The sequence below is a fragment of the Phaeodactylum tricornutum genome, chromosome 26 (assembly GCF_000150955.2).
Source record: "Phaeodactylum tricornutum CCAP 1055/1 chromosome 26, whole genome shotgun sequence".
Taxonomy (NCBI): Eukaryota; Bacillariophyta; class Bacillariophyceae; order Surirellales; family Neidiaceae; genus Phaeodactylum; species Phaeodactylum tricornutum.
In genome coordinates, this window is record NC_011694.1 from 349,309 (window position 1) to 370,777 (window position 21,469).

The following is a 21,469-nucleotide window of genomic DNA, read 5'->3' on the forward strand; positions in this document are numbered from 1 at the left end:
GTCCAGTGGGAATATTCGTTCGTCCGTAGTGACTTGTGACTTTGTGTGGGAGTGTCCCGAGCCGACGAAAGATCACTTGGAGTGCGACGTCTCGACACCGTGGCCCTTGCACTCATTCGTGGCAGCATCGGTCATTGATTGCTGCAGATATTGACTGACTGACTATATCATGTGGACGACAACTGGCTGCTTCCGCCATTGGATGATCCGTGCAAAGGGAGGGACCAGCGCTTCGCCAAGATCCTTGACTACTACCAATTCGCTTACTATTACTCCTCGTACGCTATGCGGCCCCGAGAGTCGTCGGTCGCTTGGACCTTTTAGTGTGCGGCGAACCCTGCCAGCGAGCAGCGTCCTCGGTTCCGACGTCGAAATGATCGCCGCCAACCACAGATGTACCGGCCGGACTGCTACGGCTATGCGTACTACTTTGTTTTCGACTACGACTACTACGACCGTGGCGACGCCGCATCGTCACCGTGCGTTCAGTACCCGCACATCCCTCACGGTCGATACGACTCGGACGCGGCCCCACACCAACGAACCGAGCAGCGCCCCCATGCAGGACGAATACGGAGCCATGGATGACAGTGGACAAACCTACACGTATCTCAATTATCCGTTGGAGAACGGACAAGTCCTCGCCGAAGCCCAACTCCGCTACCAAACCTACGGACAACTCAACGAAACACGGGATAACGTCATGGTTGTTTGCCACGCCTTGACCGGCAACGCCTCGCTACACGCCTGGTGGGGCGACATGCTCGGACCCGGGAAAGTCTTCGACACGGACAAGTATCTCGTGGTCTGTTGCAACATTCTTGGTAGTTGCTACGGCAGTACGTCACCCGTATCGATCCGCCCCGGAACGGACCAACCCTACGGACTCGACTTTCCCGACGTCAGTGTCAAGGACACGGTACGGTTGCAGCTCTGCATGCTCCGCGACGAACTCAAAGTCGCTTCCGTCCACGCCGTTGTGGGCGGTTCCTTTGGCGGCATGCAGGCCGTCGAATTCGCCGTCCAGGCCGGATCCACCCGGGCCGCCTTTACCGACGCGCACGGACAACCCTTTTGCAAACACGTGGTGCCCATTGCCTGCGGCGCCCAGCATTCGGCCTGGCAAATCGCCATTTCTGAAGTCCAACGCCAGGCTATCTACCAGGACCCGGCCTGGCCGACGGATCCTTTCCGCGCCACGCACGGATTGCGTGTCGCCCGACAGTTGGGTATGATTTCCTACCGTACGCCGCAAGGGTACGGCAGCAAGTTTGGCCGGGAACGGCAACGTGGTCGGGGCGACGATGACACGGACGGCCCCGCCTACGGTAGTCACGCGCGTTGGCAAGTTAAATCCTATTTGGAATATCAAGGAGTCAAGTTCCTCCAACGCTTCGATCCCGTCACGTACGTCAAACTCACGGAACAGATGGACTCGCACGACGTGACACGGCAACCTGCCGGTAGTTGTCCCGGAACGGTCAGTAAGGAACAAGTGCTGGGCCATGTGACGATTCCCGTGCTCGTACTAGGCATTGACAGTGACGTGCTGTATCCGTTGGCGGAACAACAGGAACTGGCCCGACTCTTGCCCAACGCCACGTTGGAAGTGATTCATTCGGACGACGGACACGACGGGTTTTTGTTGGAACAGGAGCAAGTGGCGGCCCACATTCAACACTTTTTGACCCTCCACGAACGACCCACTACTATCTAAAGCAACAGCCGACCGAGTCACGCGTAACAGACTCTTAACGATTTTTATACACGGTGTGGCACGATTTCCGTCTAGCCGGTAGGTAGTTTACGGTATGGTGGCCGTTGTGGACCGCGACGGTCCTTCCGTCGCGAGTCCGTGACTTTGGGAATACCCGTTGACGGTGGATGGCTGCCACCCGGCGTCGGTCAAGTAGTTTGTGTAGGCGTCGGTCCAATCAAAGACTTGGACCGTCAGGGGGTAGGTCCGGGGGGTTTCCCTGGTGTCCCCACACGCGGACCCAACGTCGCCTTGGGGACACGTGGAGGCGGCGACGCGGAGGTCCGTTTCGGCGAGGAACTCTACGTAGTCACCCACCTGGACCGGGGAGGGTTTCGTAAAGTACTGATGCGTGTCCAAGGTAAAGCCGGTACACATAAAGACGTTCAGGACGTCGTGGACGTCCATTTCCGTGAGTCCGTCCCGCAGACATTGGCGAGTCAAGTTGCTGTGGCATGTCACGTGGGATTCCACCGGAGTCGTCGCGGAAGTCTGCGTGTTATCCTGGTGGGTGAGCAAACAGTGCGTGTAGGGGTCACAACGCGATCCAATCACATCGTGCACACCCGCTCCGTCGTCGTCCCATCCGTACCGAATGGTATCGTACGTCATGGTCGCCAGGGGTCGTAAGTAGGGCATGTTACTCCAGAGTCGATCGCCGGGATTCAAGTGCGTGGCGTGGAGTTGCCGCGTTTTGGCACTGTAAAAACGTTCCCGTGGATTGTGTCGATGCCAGCAATTGAGATCGGCGACTTGTGGTCCGTGGCTGCACACGATACGGAAGAGTTGTCCCGCCGTGACGGTCCAGGACCGAGCGTCGCACGCCGGGATGAGGAATTCTTGTACGAGCCGGACTCGGCCTTGGGCGACGGCGTCACGGCCGATGGACTCGTACAGGGCGTCGCCGCCGTGTTTCGGCGGCAATTGCTCGACGGCGTAACACGGGATGGGCTTGGTCCGCCGTGCCAAGGCGCGACGATCCTCCATGGGGCAAGGGTAGGATTGAACCAAGGAATGAATCGAAAGTGAACGTGGAGACGCGGAATTAGTCGAGGAAGTGAATCCATCGGTTGTCCCGTTACGCCTCTATTGGATGTACGGGTTATTACGTTCCGTTCGGTGCCGCCCTTTCATTTTCCCACACCGCCCTGTCGTTCGGTTGTCGGTCACTGACGTCGGACGTATACGAAAGTGGATCTTTGGGAAAACACCCGACGACTCTGACTTCACCCCATCGGCACGGAAGTTGACAGTGAATGGCACCTCGGTCGTGGTCTTCCGACTCTCTTACGGAGTTTAGTGCAAACAGCCGACACGAGAGACGGAACCATGTCCCCCGAGTACGAACGAAGTTCTATGTACTCGCGGTACTTTTCCTGTACTATACGAAGTGTGGCTGGATCTTGCTTAGTCTTTCAGTACCGCTGATAAACAATTTCAGTCGTGACTTTAAGTATCGCGACCATAACTGTGAAACTCCCACAATCAAACTGGTATATTCGACGCGAGGAACTAAAAAAACGGTCGAGATCCCAAAGAAGATCACGTCACAAAACCAAATTCTCGAGTACCCAATTCGGTTCCGGCACGATCCATCCGACACCGACGCGGTTCCCAAGCACCATGGATACTCTGTCGACGGGCACCCCTGCCTATATGGCCTTGTACCCGACGCAATCGACTGATGGAGGTACGTGGGATACGCGCGCACACACGTATGTATACTGTCGGGGGAGAGGGGGTCTCCTCACTGGGGGACCGCATCCCGACACGGCACTACACACCGGTGTACCTTCTTCTCCAACATCACGGGTGGCGTGGCAGCAATGTCATCACGTCGCCATTACCCGAGCTCGTTCCATTGAACCGTTCCCACTGTAGAAGTGCCCGATTGTTCTTTACTCACACAGCCTTGCCCATTGCTGCAACCCAATTTGAACTCGTGGACCAATTCTAGTTTTGCGACTGGGGAATATCGTCCCCGATTTTCGGGCGGATACGACGCACGGGGAAATGGCGTCCTTTCACGAGTGGAAAAAGGGCAAGTGGGCCATTCTGTTTTCGCATCCGGCTGACTTTACCCCCGTTTGCACCACCGAAATTGGACGCCTCGCGCTCAAGTACGACGATTTGCAACGTATGGACTGTCTCGTGGCGACCTTGTCCGTGGATCCGGTCAAATCGCACCAAGAATGGCTCCAGGATGTCGTCGCCCACTGTGAAAACGAAATTGAAGTAAGTCGACATTCTGGGACAAATCTGTGTGCGTGTGGCGTCCTGGATCCTTTGGACTGTTCTGCTCTTGCACCAAACGAAATCAACACCCCACACTACACATCCTGGCACACAATTACATACACACTCACACCATTTACCCTCAATTTACCCAAAGGTCAAGTTTCCGATTATCGGTGACGCCGACCGTTCCATTTCCACCGCATTTGGCATGTTGGATGCGGGCAACTCGGACGAGCAGGAACTGCCCTTGACGATTCGGGCCGTCTTTATCATCAATCCGGAAAACAAGCTCATGTTGAGTTTGAATTACCCGGCCTGCGTCGGCCGCAACATGGACGAAATATTCCGGTGTGTCCAGGCCCTCCAGTTGTCGTACGAAAAGTCCATCGCGACGCCGGCCAATTGGCCCCACAATCACTCGGACATCCCCATGCCGGACGGGAGCCGCTCAGGCGACTTTGCCGGTTCCGTCTTTTTGTTGCCCATCGTGAGTGCGGAAGAGGCCGACGCTCGATATCCCGGATACCACACCTGTGATGTGCCGAGCAAAATTCCCTATTTGCGTCTCGTCAAGAAAGAGCAAGTCCAGTAAAAAGCGCATCCTCGCCGTTGGGTCAAGTATTCACAGACACTTCTTATAAATAACGTATCGATAACACGGATCCGTCTTCTTTTGTGATACCTTGTCATTGTATGGTTTTGTCGTTAGACGCCGATGCTACCCGGTTTTCGGGCGTCTGTCCTTCTGCCAGGTCTCTCTATACAAGGAAACGCGTGCCGACACTGCACACGTGAGCGACTTTTCTAGCGGAAACCTAGAACGATACGCAACTCTGGGATCGTTGGTGGGTCCATTGTGTAGATACTACACACGGACTGCGACTTTGCCTCTACAGCTCTGCAACATTTGGCAATATGGATCGCACCATGGCTCTGGTAGAAAACTTTGTACAAGGAATCCAGAAAGCGTTGGGGGCAGCGCCGGAAACCACACCGGAGCAACCGAACGACGCAACGCCGCCGCCATCAAAATTAGCGTTTCCCCCATCCCCACGTTGGATGCGTGCGCTCGTGAGCCAGAAACGGAATCCCTTTTCGATGCACCACGAGACGGACTGTGTGAACATGATTGCCGGTGCCACTGCAACTGCTACCAATGCTTCCATTTGTCCCTTGGGAGACGAAAACAGTCCCCCCGTATCATGGAACGCCGAGCACCGCAATCCTAAAGTCCGCAACAATCGTCCGCAAAATACTCACAAAAGGTGCGAAAACCGTTACATGAATCGCCCCAGCAAAAGAACAACCACGACGATACCTTCCAGATCAGGAGTCGGCCCAATCCGCTCTCAAGCGGTAGAAGACGTTACCGTGCATCCGTTGCAGACGGCAACCAACACGTTAGCAGCGGAAAAGAGTATTCTACTGGAGCCAAGGATTTCCGCCTCGATTGCTAATGAGGAAACTGTTATCCTTATGAGTGATTTTCTGGAACAAAACGCAGTGATTCGCGGATTTTCCAGGCAGTTAGGGCGGTGACGGCCCACCGCTCGGCATGCCTTCTATGCTCAAGCTCATTAGTTTTACAAATATAACATGTGTGTCAACAATTCAAGTATTCGCACGTAACACCCTGCAATTGTACAAAGCACAACTTTATTGCATCTCTAGCACAACTCTGTTCTTTGGACCGAAATGGCACTACACTCCATTCCCGCTAAGAAATATCACGCTCCTTGTGACCAAGCAACTTTTTTGTCTGCTTCCTTCTTCACGGTGCAATTCGAATCGCCCCGTCTCTCGTTTAACTTTATTACGCATAGACTTTACATACTTCCCGCTTGTGCTGTAGAGGTTTTCTTTCTATGTACACTACGAGTACTAATTGGTATCAACTTTGGTTTAAATTACGTTGTTGCTTTTCGCGTGTTTCCCTTCCCCAGCATAGAGAACCCGAATTCAAGCCAGTTCACTAATAATTAGCCGTGAATGCGTTTCACGTTGTGGATTCTGATTCCTGTCCTTGTAAAATGTATTCGTTCCGCATGGCGCTAGCTTCGGCCGCACGTTTGCGTTCATCCGCACTGCGGAGACCGTGAATAATACTGTCCAGTTGTTTCAGACGTACTTCGTCGTCGTCGTCATCTTCACTATCATCAAACAGGTTACCAATAGCCTCCGTGTTGGCAGCAAGGTCCGACTCAATGAACATGTCTTCATTACTTCTACTCTCGAAGTCTTCGATGTGGATGACTTCGTCCCTTGTCTCCGACGAATCCAGATGATGTAACGAACGTATCGGGACCTGTAAGCTACTGTCGCTGGCATTTTTTGGAGTAGATGTCGACATTACGGGGACGATTCCAGCACCCTTTGATACGACGGCTACTGGAGTATCCGTCAAAGTTTCTTTTCCGGATGGCGTCGGTAGAGCTTCAGATGCTCGCTTCTGTTGAAGGTAGTCAACCGATTCGGCATTTTGCGCATAATTTGGTTGAGCCGCCAATCGAGGACTCCCAGTACCGCGCGGTGAAGGATCACAACGTTGGACATGGAGGCGGGATTTAAAGGAGTTCAATTCGACCCCTAGCAGCTCCTGTGATGTTCGTATAGCAGCCGACGTCTGTAACGCTGCATTTAGCTGAGAGCGCAAATTTCGAGCTTTTTGAGATGGTGTCGAAGAAACTTCGGACCCGAAGGAATTAGCTTTAAAAATGCACACCGAGGGCCGAGCTCTCGATAGGGGCGGAAGTTGACTTCTAATATCCATTGTTGCCTTCTGTATAGTACTATGGGATGGGCCCGGTACGGATGCTTGGCAAACAAAATCCGTAACATCGATGATAGAGTCAGAGACTTTTTCGCGCTTCTGCTGAGCTCGTTCCAAGCGTTCATCATCGGCCACTATCATATGCTTAACGATATTGTCATATCGATTGAACAGATCATCAGGATCAACTGCTTCCACACTGCTGGAGCTTAGAGAGATGTCGTCCTTCCTACGCTCATTTCGTCCTCTGAGTCGTTCCAGGACGTGTTGAAGACGCGGAGATCGCGTAAATTCCTTTTGTTTGGCCTCTCTGTTAATACACTTAGCTGACTCGGGTTCATCCTCGCTCACGGAGCTGTTTTCTTGTGTAGCATTTTGGGAGAGTGAAGGAGTCTTAGATGAAGCTACTGGAAATCCTGCGTCGATCTGGGAGCAAGGAAGATTCTCCACCAAAGCTCGCATTTGCTCTACTCGAGAAAGAGTATCGAAAGCGTCTCCCCTTGCTTCGCATCGCTTGTCGGCCGGAGCCGTGTCAGTTGAGTGTTGACTGTCGGCATGGTTTTCATGTGAGGGGCTTGATGATTCTTCGGTGCTGACAAGTTCTATCCAAGTAGACGGCTCTATGGTCGCTTTAGCAGAGGCGGAGCTATCAGAGTTTGAATCAATGGCAATTGCGGCCTCAGCTTCTGATCTGGTCAACGCCAGAAGCAATTCGTCGGTTTCGTCTACTTCTGATGGACTAGGAATGGAGGAAGCATCTGGTAAATTTTCTTCGTCGTACGGGACCTTGCTGGTCTCCGCCGCCAATTTCTTTCCGGAATGGGTTTCAGCTTCGAAAACCTCGTCTACGCGGTATTCGAAGACTGGAAGCTGGACTTCTTTTGTTGGTGCCCCATCCGTTGAGGATAACGGATGCTTCCCCTGCCAAGTTCCCTGATGCCCTGCGCAGTCCCTTGCAGTGTGACGCTTTGAGCTCAACGAGACATTGCTGCTTCCCGGTTGGTCTACAGTCGCATCGTACGTGTTCGACTCTGGATCAGTTGCATTGATTTCGTCGCCACCAGGTTCAAATGGAGTAGTATGGGCAGTATCTGATTTAAGATTCTCACTAGCCTTGGAAACTATCCTCGCACTTCTTGTATTCGTAATTGAAATTTCATTGGGAATCCGATGCGGCACAGCGTTGATGGTACGGCGATCCTCACCTAGTTCAATGGAAGCTAGCTCCCTGACATACCCCGCTGTAAACGTGGGGCGACACCTGGTCTGATTAGCTTTCCCTGCGTTCCTCCTTGTACAAGAATCCGGACTCTCCTGGTTCTTCGCAGTCGAACTATTCTGAAAGGAGCCCGCTTTGCGAGAACATTTTGCTTGCGAAAGTTCATCTGATTTGTGAGATCTAGCGGCCAACCAATCTGTCGGACGATTGGAAAGGGCTGGTTCACTTTGTGACTCTGTCTCGTCCACAAGGCCAACGCACGATCTTCTCGAAGTTATATTTGAGATGCCTGGACGAATTTGATCATATTGAGCAGATTCAATCTGGTCGGGCTCCTGAAAAATCAGATTTTCTTGCTTCTCGAAAATTTCTGTTCGGCCCTCTGCTGTTTTTTTATAGACGACCGTGTCTTGTTCCATCGAACTGTTTTCCTGAGAACTCTTTCCGTCCCCTCCATTAAATGTTCCATCCCAGGGTGTCCAACAAAATCCTTCGGCGATGCCTGCGTCAACATCCATACGACCGCCATCTTCCTCGAGGCCATGAATGAGATTGGCTTGGGTGGCAAGCGCCCGGCCAGCGTCAAGTGGATCTTCTCTTCTGAATTGGCTTGCACTTATGTCCTTCTGCGCAGCTTGAATCGGTTCACTAACAGTGCCCTCGTCTGCGTGAGAACCACAAAGAAAGAATGCCCATGGCACCCGAGATTCGTGCGATGGCTTTGATCTGTAAATATTTACCTCAGTAATGGTAAAGTCGTTCTCAATGCTAAAAGTTTTTGAGTCCCCGGTGAAGGACTTCTTTCTCCAACCGCCCTCTGTCTTTTCCCCATAAGATATAGCAGAGTTCATCGTTGAACATTCGTCTGCGTGCGCTACAGCGAATAGGGAATCCCTTTTCTTTACTGATATTCTTGAATCCAGTTTGCCGACTATTTCGAGTGGAGAGGCCGTTGTTTGTATTGATTCTGAAGCATGATCCTTCGCACCATTACTTGGTGCAGTAGCTCCAACCTGATGATTATTAGTCGACAGGCTCCCCGTCTTGTTGGCTTGGGTCAACGCTGCGCTCGCATTAAAGACTCCAGTGATTCCTGTAGCATGACGGTGGTCATCGCTTGAAATCACCGAGCGATGCGACGCCCTTAAAAAGATCTTTTCAGGCGTCGGTGCCAATTGCGGGGGAATATCCCGATGGTCTGCATTTTCTTCTTCCGATGGAAAACTAGCGTTTTCGAAACGACATCCTTCGTTTTTCCTACGGTGGTGATTGCGATGGGCCAAGTCACCAGGTGTATTTTCCGGACAAGGACCGTAGGGTTGGCTATCTTTACAGTTTTTGTTTCTTGCATCGCATACAACGGCATTAGTTGTCTCGTACAATGAATCATGACCGTCACCGATGGTCTCGTCGGCAAGTGCAACCCTGTTGTCGTCAGTCTCGTCGAAAAGTGGGATGTTGTCGTCGATGTTTTGCTGACGACAATTGGACATTCGTCGAGGCAGGTCTTCTGGCACAGGGGGCTTTATTTGGGTAAAGACCTCAAGTGGCTGTGCTTCGTTTGAATCGAATAGAAAATCTTCTTGTTTCTTGAGATTTTCCTTCTCTAAAATTCCCTTTACTTTCGGTGAGAAAGAGACCTCCGGTTTGATCCATGGCCTCCGTTCAATTTTTTCATTTCGGTAGGCGGTTTCCACAGCACCATCAAGAAAACTGTAGCCTGTCACACCTTCGGAAAAATAAGCGTACTCTTTTACCTCGGAACAATCGTTCACAATATGCTTGCTCGAGCCTTTTGACAAGTTTGCTCGGCCTATCATCGTTTCGGGTACTACGGATTGTCGCCTTCCGCTCTCTTTTCCAAGCATCTCCTCCTCATCGCTTTCAGAAGCACATTGAAAGTCAGATCCACCACAACATCCCTTTGAAGGAAGTGAAAGGTGTGTTTTGTTTACATCAGGTTCAGCAAATTCCAGTTTGTTCCATGTTGCTGGTCCTGCATCATCTGTTCGAAAGATTAGTTCATCGGGTGGCTTGTAGGCTTCCGTTCCCCCTTTTTTTTTATTGTTTTTTTCCTGCTCCATGCAAAGGAGGACTTCTGTTCCTTCAAAACCAGTGCCGTAGAAATAGGGTTGTAGCGGTTCCTGAACTTCAACTTTGATGCTTTTTGATAATTCGAATATGCCATTGGAGCTTCGATTGCTCTCACACTCGGAATCTTCCACCTCACCTAGTAGGTCCTTCTCAAGAGACTTCATTGATAGCACTGAAGATTGATTTTCTTTTGAAAACGAGCTCGTCTGTTTGCCAAGCTTCTCTGAGGGTGACTCTTTCACACTACTACTTGTAGTCGATTCAAATTCCCCCGGAATAGTTCTTTCAAGTTTTTCTGTCGTAAACAAAGTAGCAGACAAAATTTTGCGACCTTCCTCTTCCTCTACAACAAGATCTTTGGACTCTGCAACTTCGATGATGGCCGACTGAATATCAACTCCTTGCACAATAACGATTGGATCAACCTCATCTACGTTTGTGAGATCGATAACACCAGATGCAGATGAAATTAGGCTTTTCTTGTCGGTAGCTGCCTTTTGGTGAAAAGATTTCAGGAACGATGCAGCAAAGTCCATCACATCTTCCAAGTTTTTCGAAGACTTTCCGTTTGAGTCATGTTCAATGAACTTATCTTTGGAAATGTCAGAAGCATCCTTCATCGAAGAGAGCGATATCGCTTTGCCTTCGACGTTCGACAGCACTTCCTCTGTATTTTTTTCAGCTTCATTCCTAGGACTGAGGTCGAACAGCCACACACCATCGTCGTCAAGATCATCGAGTGATTCGGCTCCGGAGAGATCAATAACTTCAGCGAAGGAAGCTCCCTTCGCTTTTGCAACTGAGCATTGGAGAAGGCTACGCGAAGATGGACTCAATCTCTGCATTTTATCTTCGACAATATGACGAGACTGTGGACTCAAGCAGAGGATGTTTTCTCCAAATTGAACCAATTTGTCGGAAACAGACCGCTGCTTTGCTATTTGTCGCAGACATGGAACTTCTTGGGCAACTTTGATGGGGCTAAAAGCTGAAAGACTTGTGTCTTTGGAATGAGCGACCCCTTCGACGGCATATCTATCTTTAATGTTCCTGCGAAGAGACGGTACTGGTTGAATCCCGTCCGGTTCCTTCTGTTGTCGCTCACTTTCACACAAACTTTCTGATGGAACTGGATCAAACCCAAGCGGTTCCAACTTTTGCTCTGCAGCTCTCATACTATATTTTTTGAACGACTCTCCAGGTACCAGCGATGATCTTGGTGGCCCAGATAGGCTTTCTCTTGTAGCGCCACTACCAAGGCAAACAGATTTTGTTTCTTTCGGCAACACATTTGCGGTTTTGTTTTGGGAAAAAACACTCTGTACAAGCATCTTTCCTAGCGGAGTTTGGTTACATGTATTGATCATGAGCTCTATAGCCGCTTCACCTGTATCGGCCGTGTCTCCTTGTTCGATTGTCCAGTCGGTAATAGAATCCGCAAGTGCTGCATGATCCATATCATCGAATTCCAATCGAGACTTGTTAGATGCCGAAGGAAAAGTAGCGTATCTATCGGCATCGTTCATTCCTCCAGACTCGTGAGAGCTCATGGTTTCGGTTTGGGTGGGGTCCAGCCACGAAACATCGACTGATCCATTATTGACGACATTCCTTACAGGAAAATGTCGCAGAGAGTGATCGAGATCAGATACAGGATCGTTAGGTGAGAGTGAAATCTCTTGCGGCAGCACTTCAAACGTTTTCGATCTTAAGGAATGGAGAGGTAGATCACGCGCAGCAGTTACTTGCTGGTCTTTTGTGTCATCTTTTATGTTTGCAGAGACGACGATAGGTGCTTGGGCTACGTTCTGAGCCTCCCTCGCTTCAATTGATTTGATTGTTTGATTTCGGCGATGATTCTCGGCCTTTGATACAGCCTTTTTCCGAACCCTTGAAGGAGCCGTCTTTTCAGCAGAATTCTCATCCTGCCTTGACTGTTTCGCTTTTGCTCGATTGCGGGGATTGTTTCGCAGCAATTCGTTTCTGCGACCTCTTCTCATTGATTTTCGATGAAAGTCCTGAGGTTGGATAGAGATCATTTGATGAGGGCTCAACAATGGCGTTGGGATTTCGTCATCGGATGTTTCGTCGAAGGGATTTGTCCTCAGAGTTCGTTGGCAATTGTCTAGCTTTCTATTGGGTCCAGAAGAATGGAATTCTGGTGGCATAGACTTGACGGTAGATTTCGATTCTGTCAGCTTGTTTCCAAATCCTTGGATGACGCCAGGCCTTAATTCCACCATCCGATCTTCTTTTCCTTTACACCCTCCATCGCTCATTCTTTGTTGAAGAGGATCAATCGTGCGGGTTGTGCCCAATTTTTGCTTTCGCGGAAATTGTTGAAAGCCAGCAGACTTCTGACCACTTCCATACATGTGCTCTGTACGTGGCGTCCCCGCTATGAAGGTTTGATCAATGCTTCCGCTTCCTATTGTTCTGGTTGAATTCTCTTTATGAGATTCTGAACTGAGTGCTGGCTGAATGTTGCAGGGTTCAGATTCTTCCTCTCCTCGCTCCTTTTGTTGATAATGAGATTTTGTGTCTTGGTCATTTTCAGCCGTCAACTGTCTGTCACTGGCGTCGGGAGGATCCGGACAAGTCGCCTCAATCAATTCCACTTTCAATGGATCCTCGTTCAAAGGAGAGGTTTGACACGATTCTGAAATTTTGAAATGAAAATCTTTCGGTGGATCTATCGCATCGCTGTCTGTTGAATACAGTGTAATACCACTCCTTTCTATTGGAGATTTGGCTCGCAATGAGGCCTCAGGTTCTGCAGGAACGAATGGAAACACACTTTGATTATCATCCTTATCGAGAAAATGGAGAGGCGCAACTTGAAGTTCTGGAAGACAGGAATACTCAGGCGCGTCGACCGGGACGCGTTCAACGACAGGTGATGTTGGAGGCTCTTTCGGCCTCGAAAGTCTGGAGCTAACTGGAGGCGAATCGGTTCCAGTTGGAGACTGGCCTTGCTGGCGAAATGAGATGCTATTGACGCTGCCATCATTGAAATGCATGTCGACGGGGCTCAGAGACATCGCAAGCGAATCGACGATCTCATCATTTTGTGAAGTTGCCCGATGCCCAGAAAAGAAGGGGCTTGAAGTATTCTTGATTCGGGGGGTCACGATATCGAGCAGCGGATGATCTTCTCTCCCACTGGGCTTTGTTGTCGTAGGCGATAATTTTTGCTCTAGTTGTTTGTGTTCAATAGATTTTGGCTTGACGCGATTAAGCAGTGCTCGTACCTTCTCGAAGGCAATCCTTCTGGATGTATCCGTTGTCGCTGTTGTAGAGCTCAGTGACTTCTCTGTACAGGAAGAGGAAGGTTTTTTTTCGTCTAGAGCGCTTGATTTGGCGGACTCTATTGTAGTCTTGTTATGAGACGCCAGAAGTGCACCATTGACATGGTCGGAAACAACGACATTGACAGTTTCTGCTGGTTGACTGGTAGCATTCGTCGTCGGTCTCGATGAGATAGTCGAGGTCGGCGACTCCCGGGAGTGGTTCAAGCGTTTCGCCTCATCATCTACCTCCTCTACCAGTTGCATTTCCTTCGATTGATCGCGAGTATTACCATACGTCTCCGAATATTTCACTGACGCGGGCTGCTGCACAATCACACGATCTAGGGCAATCGGAGAAGGGGCTGAGAGACGAAGTCCACTGTCCAGCTCTAGCGTTTGTTTGCCAATCGGAGCTAGCGGCATGTGTTCCATTTTCTTAGACTGCTGAAAAATTGCCGGAGGTTGTAATAGAAGAGCCCTTTTCTCAAAGATTTGGTACTCCTCAGTCTTGGATTTACTATTGTCTCTCCGCGGCATCTTTTTTTCTCCGGCGGCCGCAACCCTGGAATACGAAAAATGCGAAGACTGATTCGTAATAGACATATCGGAGTTAACGACTGTTTTACCCGTGGCTGCGCTTGTCGTATGTTGGAGCGTGACGTGTGTTGGTGATGCTTTTTTGCTGGCCGCCGTAGCGACGTCGACCCGATGGTATTGGTCTTCACGGTCAGTTAAGTCGGAGATTTTGGAAGAATCTCCCGTATTTACGGTGATTTTTTCGACAGGTGGTGGTACTGGAGGGGGCGGCACTCTCTGAGCTCTACGTTTTGAGAACGGCAACAAGCGTCGACTGCCAGTTTTGTCACCTTTGACTTTTGTCAACAAGCTTGGGAAAGCCATTTTCCTTCGAAATCCTGTCGTTTGAACGACAGCATGGGCCGCCACAGAAGTCTGCGGATTTGACTTCATTCCTCTTTCGTAGAAAATCCAATGCAATTGGAATCGTTTCTCTGTCTCGTACGACGAGGAGGAAGTGTGCAGCTCACCAAGAATGATGCAGCATGATCAATAGCTATGGAATCCAGGCAGTGGTCGAATCGCCGACCAGCAAAAAATGAGTCGCTCAAGTTGTACCGGCGTGAGGAATTTTGTCTTAGTAAGCATGACCATATAATCCTGGATTGGACGTCCATAAATAATTTTCCAACAGTTCGTAAAAGATCATTCAAAATGTATATATCATTGTTTTTGTATGTAAAATATCTGGTACATTGTTTCAATTGCCTCGCAGTATATGTTAGAGTTTTGAAAAAACTCATTGGACGAAAACTACCTGCGAGTCCCAAATGTCACTGATATGAGGTCGAAAATCAAAGGAGTTACTAGAGCTAGTCAAGCAGGCGCCGGAGAAGAGCGGCCCACGAGCGCCCTCCCGCAGGAAATTCGAGAGGGATAAAATGTCATTTATCGCGCACTCAGACAAGTCCGGATATTTTTGGGACGAACATCTAGAGGAGTTAAGTTTTTTTGCAATTGACGCAGAAGCCGCGAGTATCTCGAGTCCAGAAGTGCCATGCGTCTAATCACATAAATTTACAACGGACTACGCCTCATTCGATCGTGTTGTCATGCCTTCCAATTCACGAACTGCAATTGGCTTTGAGCAATTTTCTGAGAGTTGGAATTCATTAAGTTTCACCGTGCCGATCCCGAAATGTGGCAATTGTGTTGCCCGTTTTATTGACTGCTGCACTCGGTCCCGACTTCCAGTTGGGATCATTCTCCCGCACAAATTTGTCCCGCCGTAATTGTTCGACGGCCTTGGCGCGATGCACTTTGGCCAATTCCTTTTCGCGTTGGTCTTTTTCTTCCATGAGGCGACGGGCCTTTTGTTTTTCCGATAGGCGTTCAAATGGAAGGAGAGTGGAGGGCGTTGGTGCCAGAGTAGCAAGACTTTCTTCAACAGTGCGGGGTTTCTTAGCTACCGGAGCCCCAATCTTTCCCAGTGCATCTGACACCGCCCTCAACGCCTTTTGAAATGTTTCACGGTGAGGTTGCTGGCAGAAAAGAATCTTTTGATAGTCCGGAGTAGTTCTCTCCGTAAAACCGAGCGACAATAAATACTTTTTGGCGGACGGACAAGGCAGGAGCTTCTCGGATACTTTAGGATTGTCGAGTTTCAAAGTTTGAAACTTTTCGTCTTTTGACTTGACGGGATCCGCGAGGTTCTTGACGACAACTTTGAGAAGTTTGAGCTGTGCAAGGAAATAAGGGCGGCGTTAGTATTGCTCAGAAAATGTGCAGCTATTGCTTGATTCCGATAGTCGGACACGCTCACAGTCAGAGTTGGGACCGCCGTTTTTTTATCCTTTCTCATCAAATGGACTTACGCAATCCGACTTTTGCTCAGTGGTTGTGGACCCATCTTCAACCACGAAATCCAAGTGCATTTTGCTAACGTTGCTGCTCATGGTTTTCTTCCTGGTGGACAAACAGGGCGAGATGACCTGCGGTAAGGACAAGACGGCAACGCTGAAATGCCGACAGCGTTATCGCCTTACGTCGGAATACGACGGTTCGCTGGGCGTCCGTTGTGAGGTGCGCGCGCTTTCGCTTTTGTGACTCACTGTCCAATGCCAGAGAAAATGGAAAGAGGAAAACCGCTATTTTGGCCTCTACGACATGAAAAAATCGCAATGCTGGCCCAATCTGAAAATTTTTACAGTTAAGTACTTTTGATTGAGCGCACCCAGAAACACTTCCGATCTTCACCGATCTCCAACGTGAAACTATCATGGGTCTGTTCTGAAATGAAAAACACTTCATAAGTGAAAACACAGGTATCTAAGAAGCTAAGGCCCTAAGGGTTTCCAAATTTTAACAATAATAATGTTTTCTGAATCTGACATCGAAAGCAGTGTAAGTCACTCAGTGTATACGCAATCAAAATTCCTAAATTTCGTAGGCTTGTTTACACTTCGTAGCAAAATGGTTTGGCACCTCGGACTCCAGAAACATGAACGGAGTGATTTTGCCCCAATATTTGGAAGCAATGGGTTACAACAATCCGGATATGCTCTGCGACGAAATGGACGATTCTCTATCTACCAGGTACTGTTTCCGTGAACTTTTTCTTTTTGTTTATATTCTAAAATGAGTTGCAACTTTGTACGGGGTCGTTGCTTTCTTGCTTCGTTCTTCATCTCATTTGCCAAAGTCGTTGATGTAAGCCGCGGCTGGAATAGGACGGTATCGTTTAGTTTCCGGGACGGTAGGGTGTACCGCGCGAAGCACCAGTACTTCCTCGATTGGACGAAAGATGTTTCTGATCGTCACGCTTGTTCTCCTCCATGTCATACTGGATCACGGTTTTCTCATCCACCTTCTCTTCCTTGTCCTTGCGCTTCTTCATGAAGCAGAAAAAGAAAAGGCAGCACCCAGACAGCAGTGAAATGACAAGCACAATACCGACAATCACAATCACATCAATGCCGCCATCATTTTCGATAGTGTCAGAAGGTCCCGCGTCTTCGTTGACAAGACCAACGATGAGGCCAAACTCCGACTGTGCACTGTCGTCTTGAAGTCCGCGACCGAGGCTCGCTACATTGTTGCTTCGGGCGAAGTGGCTACCAGTGGCCTCCCCCGCCTGAGCGTCAATTATGGCTTTCAACTCCTTCGAGTTGATGGTGGCGGTAATGGGGACACGTAGGCGGCGTCGGGTATCGGCCACAGGCGAGGAGCTGGGCATCATTGAGGCCGATCCAAACGACAACAGGGCGGTTCCAGTTACCTCAAGGTCGAGAGGATCCGCGTCGGCAAAGAATTTGGAAAGAAGTTGGGATTTGACGTTACAGATACCCAGTTCTCGACACGCCTTTTCCGTCAAGGAGTCGGCGACGGTTCCGGTAATAATGTTCGATGCACTGGCCCCGACACGGCCGTTAGCGTTGGGCTGCGATATGGTGGCCTCCAAAATGTCCTCGACGAAGACGGCGTCAAGAACGCTGTCGTCGATTTTCACGCAGAACTGGAGAGCGCTTCCTTGCGACAAAAGCTGGCCGGGCACCTGGACATCGCCGTCGTTGCAGAAGTAGGCATTCACCGGGTAGTCAAGCGACGCCGTCTCAGTGGCGTTGGCGGCCCCCTCCCGGGTAATGTCGATGGCCGAAAGCCGAAAGTCAGCCGTCAAATCAACAGTGACAGTCACGACTGTTTCATGAAAGTTGACGGACTCCTGGTCATTGCCTGCAACAAGCTCGTAGTCGACGCGAAGGCAAAAGGATATGGATGCGGCAGTATCATTCAGGGAGCTGTAAAAGGAGGAGCCACTGATAGTGTCTTTGACAATATCAACACCAACTTCATATTCGTTGTTGCTGAGTGCACTGGGAGGACTGCGGACAACAGAGTTGTCTCCGTCGTTGATGCAGTCTGGTAGCAAGAGTCTGGCGGTCAGCTGCTTCTCGCCCTCGACCAAGTCGCCGGTATAGTTGTAGCGAAACACAAGCTCGTCGTTGCCTTCAGTAGTGTTGAAGGCAATGATGGGATATCCATCAAGAGGCGTGATTTCCCAATCAAAGTCGGCGAGATCACGTATGATGATTTCCGAGCCGGAAAGCTGAGAAGCAGCAGGCGAAGAGAATGACAGTTGCTCAAAGGCGGTCGCATTTCCCAACGTCGATAGAACGACAAAGGCGACAAGATTGTTAAAAGGTTTCATCATATCCGCCCGGTAAAATGGTGTGGGTACAGCAGTGGCTTGCTTTGTTGGTTGAAATGTGCTTGATTGCTGGAGACGACTTGAATTTTTGTGTCAGCCTTTTTCAATGGACCAAAATGGAAATTGTGAGATCAAAAGTTCATCGATTGTTGTCACTGGTGAAACAGGCTTCAGTCCAGGCCGGAGCAATAACTTCCAGTCAAAAGATTTCGAGGAACCATCCGAAAAAGGCAATTGTCCGGGTCATGCGAAGAGGTGACACAGTAGAAGGGATTCCTTCACATCAGAATCTTCTGCTGAAGGGATGCAATTTTCCGTCCGCAGAGGATAGAGACACCAAAGACATTTGCGCTAACCCAGTGTCAAGACAACGTGGTCGATACGGGAAGGAAATATATGATAATTGCAATTTTTGTCCATTGTCAGGCACGGACACTAACTAGAGCTAGAGCAGTATATCCTTTGAAGTACGGGACCGATCCAACAGCTTACTGTTTACACACTTTAGATTCGACTGGATGAAGAAACCCCGCGAGAAGCGATTCTTTTGTTACAGTTGATTCGAGTACCAGTGACCCTACTTCCTTTAAATAGTGGACCGGTGAAAACAGGAATGACCCGAATCGTGCAGGAATCGGTCATTCCATCCTCTATTTGAACGCTGCGGTTGTCTTTTGTCATGAGACTTTGCCTCGCGTGCCGGAATTTGACACGGCGCCGTTGTCCCAGCAAAGGAAAGTATGTCATGGTGTAACAGGCATTTAGTGGTTGTTACTGTTCGTAGTTGGACTGGACTGCGCAAGAACCCGAAACTCAGATTTTCTGTGATGGTGGACAAAACTCTCTGTTTGACTGGGAATGAACGTTGCTTACGTTGTCGCCATCCGAACCGGGAAAACACCCTCTTGTACTGTCATAAATGTAAATGTATGCATCTCTTTTGTCCTTTACAGATATTTCCTACGTGCCAATGTGTCATTACCTCGATTAGCACATCAGAAACCGTGTGATCATGCATGAGAGCTTGGACGAAACCGTCTTACCTCGCACGTACGTACGTACGTATGTATTTAGGTAGGTATGTATTTAACTTTGAGATGCCAACGACTTCATATCTCTAGTGCAATGTGCCAAGCATACAAGAAGCGCGCGAAATACCGTTGGTATGCCAGCATGAACAGCACGCATTTGATGGTAAATACGGACAAAATGCGCATTTTTCCAGATTATCTTGTTGCTACTCGAGAGACATTGCATCCGGTTTTCTGCTTTTTGTTTTACCTTACTGTTAGGTCAATTTATCAGGTCATTGGCTTTACTGGGATAGAAAGTTAATACTTTTGTCAGGCCCATGCCCCTTTTCTTCTTTGTTTCCTGGACTTACGTAATCAATCTTACCTTAGTTGACAATCTGAATTTCTATCTCCTTATGGATTGCTCCTGAATACTACCCGTTTGTTTGACTTAGGAAAACACTGATTATAGGGAGGGTAGAGGCATTGTCTGGTTTTCAATGCAAGATACAGAGAAAGAAAATTCTTGAGATCTTGCTATTTCCAAACACAGAACATACGTATAGTTCTGCCCTGTCACGGGTAGGCTTGATAATTTCCCCCCATGTGAAAGGTGAACCTATTTGTCTTATCATTAGACCTCCGGTCAAGTATCCATTACGTGTACATCTGATGAATGTGAGAGTGTGGTCTTTGTTAGTGCAGGTCAGGTCATTATTAACATAACGCACTTCCTGTTCGTGTTCGGGATTTTGGTGGGAGGGAACGTGTACCGCATGCGCCTGGAACACAGAATGAGGAATTCAGAATGCTAGCAGAATTGTTTGTCATCACTGATAGAGAATCATTTCCAATTCCCTACTTACGTTCGTGACGAAAGGGGGTGACGCTTTCGTTTCTGTTCGCGCTGGAATGGAAGAACTCCCTCGTGTCTCTAGCGAATTCGTTGGGGGCACGGTTTTCCGACGGAACAGGTCAGCAGCATTCGTTCCATCCCCTTTGGGGAGTCAGACTCCAGCCGAAGAATCCTATGGAGCATGAAATGGACGAGCCACGAAGCACGAAAGTTCTAAATCTTCCTACGTCACACTCTCGACGAAGAATGTCGCCACACTCTTGCTCCAACTGCACTGGGTCATAAAATCGAAAAGCATCATGAAAATTTCCTCCGCATTCATCGTTGCTTTCTTCGGCACGGCGTCCGCCTTTATGCCTCCCAAGGACGCCAGACTCTCGTCGCAATCTCCTTCTGTTCTCTTCATGACCGACGTAGTGGACCGTTCGGCAAAATCCGCATCCGTCCCGTTCATGCCCAAGAACAAGCTGCTCGATGGATCTTACCCTGGCGATGCCGGTTTCGATCCGCTCTTCTTGGCCGACAGTCAAGCGCTCTTGGAAGATTACCGTGACGCCGAAATCAAGCACGGACGTCTCGCAATGCTGGCCGCCTTGGGCTGGCCTGCGAGTGAAGTTTGGGACCGCGCGATCGCCAATGCCGTATCGATGCCGCCCGTCGTGGACGAGTCGCTGCGTGCCCCTTCGGTGTTGAACGGTGGACTCGGGAAGATTCCCGTGGAATACTGGGCGGCATCCTTGTTTGTTGCCAGCTTTATCGAATGCGCTAACATTCAGAAACGTCGGACGGACGATCGCTGGTTCCCGGGAAATCTGAACTTTGATCCCCTCGGATTGTACCCCAAGAGCGAAGCCAAACAACGCGAAATGCAGCTTAAGGAAATCAAGAATGGACGCCTCGCCATGATTGCGATTACGGCGTTTGCCATTCAAGAAGCCATCGTCGGAACGTCCGTTGTGGACCAGACTCCCTTCCTTTTCAAGCCCCCATTTGTTTGAATTTAGTTAGCATACTGTACTTACTTTAGAATCTTGGTATTATATAGAAGATGCGCATTTCGTATACCGGTCGTCGTAATTGTAGGTGCCTTGATAGGTATCCCGTGGTGCCTGTTCGACTTCAAATATGCGGAGCATTTGCCAAGAATTCGTTGATACAATGCTGGACAATCATTTGGGGGTGGGTTAGGCCTTCCAAAGCAAAGGTGTTCACAGTCTAACACATCCTACAACGCAAAACGTAGTTCAACGTATAAAAAGGTCGAACGCTCCGTTCCTCGGTTTCACTTTGTTTTACTGTTAATTACGCTACGCTACTCAATCTCACCGTCATTTCCTCTTCGACACACATGCGACTCACTCGTTCCACCATATTCACTTTATCAAGCACGATATAAAAATTTAGAGGCTGGTACTAGCCGCAGCCAAGAAGAACTGAGACGCCTAAAGATACTGCATTCTTGCCGTTTACTTTGGATCTTCCCCAACGGCAGTGGCCGGTACGGCGTGAG

General features: G+C 49.4%; 6 protein-coding genes across 6 annotated transcripts; 3 read left to right on the top strand and 3 right to left on the bottom strand.

Annotated features, from left to right (window-relative positions):
* Window positions 1-580: 580 nt before the first annotated feature.
* On the top strand, window positions 581-1,717 carry PHATRDRAFT_16499 (predicted protein; the record flags this gene model as incomplete). Its single annotated transcript, XM_002184831.1, has 1 exon — window positions 581-1,717. One exon carries the CDS (start codon window positions 581-583, stop codon window positions 1,715-1,717), a length of 1,137 nt encoding a protein of 378 aa, XP_002184867.1.
* Window positions 1,718-1,804: 87 nt separating this feature from the next.
* Window positions 1,805-2,743, bottom strand: PHATRDRAFT_40950 (predicted protein; the record flags this gene model as incomplete). Its single annotated transcript, XM_002184910.1, has 1 exon — window positions 1,805-2,743. One exon carries the CDS (start codon window positions 2,741-2,743, stop codon window positions 1,805-1,807), a length of 939 nt encoding a protein of 312 aa, XP_002184946.1.
* Window positions 2,744-3,318: 575 nt separating this feature from the next.
* PHATRDRAFT_50084 (predicted protein) lies at window positions 3,319-4,668 on the top strand. The gene is made up of 3 exons (XM_002184832.1): window positions 3,319-3,446; window positions 3,714-3,991; window positions 4,149-4,668. The coding sequence occupies exons 1-3, from the start codon at window positions 3,380-3,382 to the stop codon at window positions 4,584-4,586; spliced, it is 783 nt and encodes a 260-aa protein (XP_002184868.1). The 5' UTR covers window positions 3,319-3,379; the 3' UTR covers window positions 4,587-4,668.
* A 10,387-nt stretch (window positions 4,669-15,055) lies between these two features.
* PHATRDRAFT_40952 (predicted protein) lies at window positions 15,056-15,838 on the bottom strand (the record flags this gene model as incomplete). Its single annotated transcript, XM_002184911.1, has 2 exons — window positions 15,056-15,622; window positions 15,758-15,838. The coding sequence occupies 2 exons, from the start codon at window positions 15,836-15,838 to the stop codon at window positions 15,056-15,058; spliced, it is 648 nt and encodes a 215-aa protein (XP_002184947.1).
* Window positions 15,839-16,420: 582 nt separating this feature from the next.
* Window positions 16,421-18,194, bottom strand: PHATRDRAFT_55138 (cell surface protein). Its single transcript, XM_002184912.1, has one exon. The coding sequence runs from the start codon at window positions 18,091-18,093 to the stop codon at window positions 16,624-16,626; it is 1,470 nt and encodes a 489-aa protein (XP_002184948.1). The 5' UTR covers window positions 18,094-18,194; the 3' UTR covers window positions 16,421-16,623.
* A 2,010-nt stretch (window positions 18,195-20,204) lies between these two features.
* On the top strand, window positions 20,205-21,000 carry Lhcr10 (protein fucoxanthin chlorophyll a/c protein). Its single transcript, XM_002184833.1, has one exon. The coding sequence runs from the start codon at window positions 20,259-20,261 to the stop codon at window positions 20,955-20,957; it is 699 nt and encodes a 232-aa protein (XP_002184869.1). The 5' UTR covers window positions 20,205-20,258; the 3' UTR covers window positions 20,958-21,000.
* The last annotated feature ends 469 nt before the right edge of the window (window positions 21,001-21,469 follow it).